Source organism: Gekko japonicus, unplaced genomic scaffold (genome assembly GCF_001447785.1).
Source record: "Gekko japonicus isolate JY-2015 unplaced genomic scaffold, Gekko_japonicus_V1.1 scaffold66, whole genome shotgun sequence".
In the NCBI taxonomy this organism is placed as follows: Eukaryota; Metazoa; Chordata; class Lepidosauria; order Squamata; family Gekkonidae; genus Gekko; species Gekko japonicus.
The window spans coordinates 937264-939525 of NW_015163605.1; the positions used below are offsets into that span (position 1 = coordinate 937264).

Sequence of the window (2262 nt, forward strand, 5' to 3'; positions counted from 1 at the left end):
AAAATTGTAAAAAAACCCCAAGAATCTTGCTGCCCCATTCACACAGGCCTGAGGCAAGAGTAAATGCCGACTGCAGTTCCCATCCTAGAATTTCTTGCCCCCTCCCCCCATCTTTTTGCTTCTTCATTGGCCAAGAGAAGACGGGGGGGGCCTTAACGTACCAGAAAAGTTCCCGGAGGGCCTCTGCTCTGGAGGGTCACTGGTAGACAACGGAGCCAAGCAGCCCATATGATGCTGGCACGGCAACCAACACCCATGTCATAATCACTAAAGCCTGGGCCCAGCAGCCACTGTGGCAATGTCTGGACTACTGGTGGCAGTGGGGGCCAGTGTGTGTGTGCCTTGATCCAGCTTGTTCCAGGGACATTTTAATATCTCAGTCTCCCCCCCCCCGCGGTGCCAGGGGCTAAGTCTCCTTTGCAGCCAAATTCCTTACCATGATGCCAAACTTCAGGGTGGCCGTGGAAGAAAGATCCTATCCCATGCCCAACAAAATGAGGGCAGACTTGAAAACCATTCTGACGGACTATATGACTTTCAGAGAGAGCAAAAATTAAAATGTTAGAGAGAGATTGACTTCAGAATCCACAGAACAGATGAAACATTAAAGCTTTTCTTTTACGGATAATCTTGTCCATTAAACCATTAGTATAGTGCACGAAGTTTCTGGTTGCATACAGTGGTCTCTTTGAACCATCACAATTCTCCACAAGGAACTCTGCTGAGAATTGGTTTTTAGGTGGCTGAGAGGACATTCCCAATCAAATTAATCTAAAAACCCCATAGGGTTTTCAAGTCAAATATTGATAAAGCAGGGTGATTCTTTCCAAAGATGAACATTGCCTTTCAAAGTCCAAAGATTTCTACGCTGGGGTGGGGAAATGGAAAGGGGACACTCTCCGCTTCTCTTCAGAACTTCAGGAAGACAACCTTAGGTCACGAATCTTGTATTTCAGAGAGTTATCCTGACATTAAAGTCACCTTTGAAAAACGAAAGTTACATTTGGAAAGAAGGGCAGATGACGCTCCAAAGTACCACCGAGCATCAGTTCACCTTTAAGATTTAATGCAAACACTGAAAACTAACGTATGGAAATAAAATCATTTTCCCTGAAGAATATTCAGACAAGTTGATACGATGCAAGACTCTGCAGAATTATAAAGCAACCCTAAGCAGAGTTGTGGTGGTGGAAAGTGCCCTCAAGTCACAGCCGATTTATGGAGACCCTGTAGGGTTTTCAAGGCAAGAGACGGACAGAGGTGGTTTGCCATGGCCTGCCTCTGCGTAGCAACCCTGGACATCCTTGGTGGTCTCCCACCCAAATATTAATCACAGCTGACTCAGCTTAGTTTCTGAGATCGGACAAGACCAGGCTAGCCTGGGTCATCCAGGTCAGGGCTAAGCAGAGTTACACCTTTTTAAAGTCCAGGAGACTAGAAGGGTGTCGCTCTGCTTTGGCCGGCATGGTTAGTGTTTCTATTTAGGGAACGCCACGCTTGTTCAAAACCTCTTAAGAATGCTATTTGCTTTGCCCTGACCTGGAGAGCCCAGGCAAGCCCAGTGTCGTCAGATCTCAGAAGCTAAGCAGGACTGACCCTGGAAAGTACTTGGATGGGAGATCCCCAGAGAATACCAGGGCTGGGAGGCAGAGGCAGGCTATCAAGCCACTTCTCTGAATGCCCTCCATGCCCCACTACACCACGCTAGCCATGAGACGGACTCCCACAAAAACTTGATGCTTTCATACGTACAGATAGACATACGCTCCGGTGCTATACTGCAGCCTTGTCAATGTGGACAAGGTTGTCTGTAAGACTGCTACACTGCATTCCAAAAAAGTTTTAGAAACCATTAAACCAGAGGGCAGCAACCGTTTATAACTACAGAGCCAAAGTACATCAAAATTCAGAGCAAGAGATCAAAGAGCCAGTATAAGAAAGCTCAGTTTGCATGTAGAAATAGACAGCCTTCACATCATTACTAATCGACATGCTGATGAATAAACCCCAGGTTTTTGCAGCCCAAATACTGGTTGTCATTAATGCCTTCTTGGGACATGGCACACATGAGGTCTCACAACAAGTAGTAAATATATACAGAAAAATTCTGCACAGTTGTTTCAGCGAACTGGCATATATCTGCACACGGTCCATACTTGGATCCACTGGCAACTATTCACCTCTATCCTTTCCCTTTCCGTAAAACATCACTAAGAAGCCCTTGAGTCCTATAAAATTCATTGCCTGCTATTCCCTTTCCCT

General features: G+C 46.0%; 1 protein-coding gene across 1 annotated transcript in view; it reads right to left on the reverse strand.

The window, feature by feature from the left end:
• METAP1D (methionyl aminopeptidase type 1D (mitochondrial)) overlaps positions 1 to 2262 on the reverse strand; it is a 111845-nt gene that overhangs the window by 5025 nt on the left and 104558 nt on the right. The window contains exon 7 of the mRNA XM_015407259.1: positions 437 to 534. Coding sequence (XP_015262745.1) covers positions 437 to 534 — 98 coding nt within the window. The remainder of the gene's footprint in view (positions 1 to 436; positions 535 to 2262) is intronic.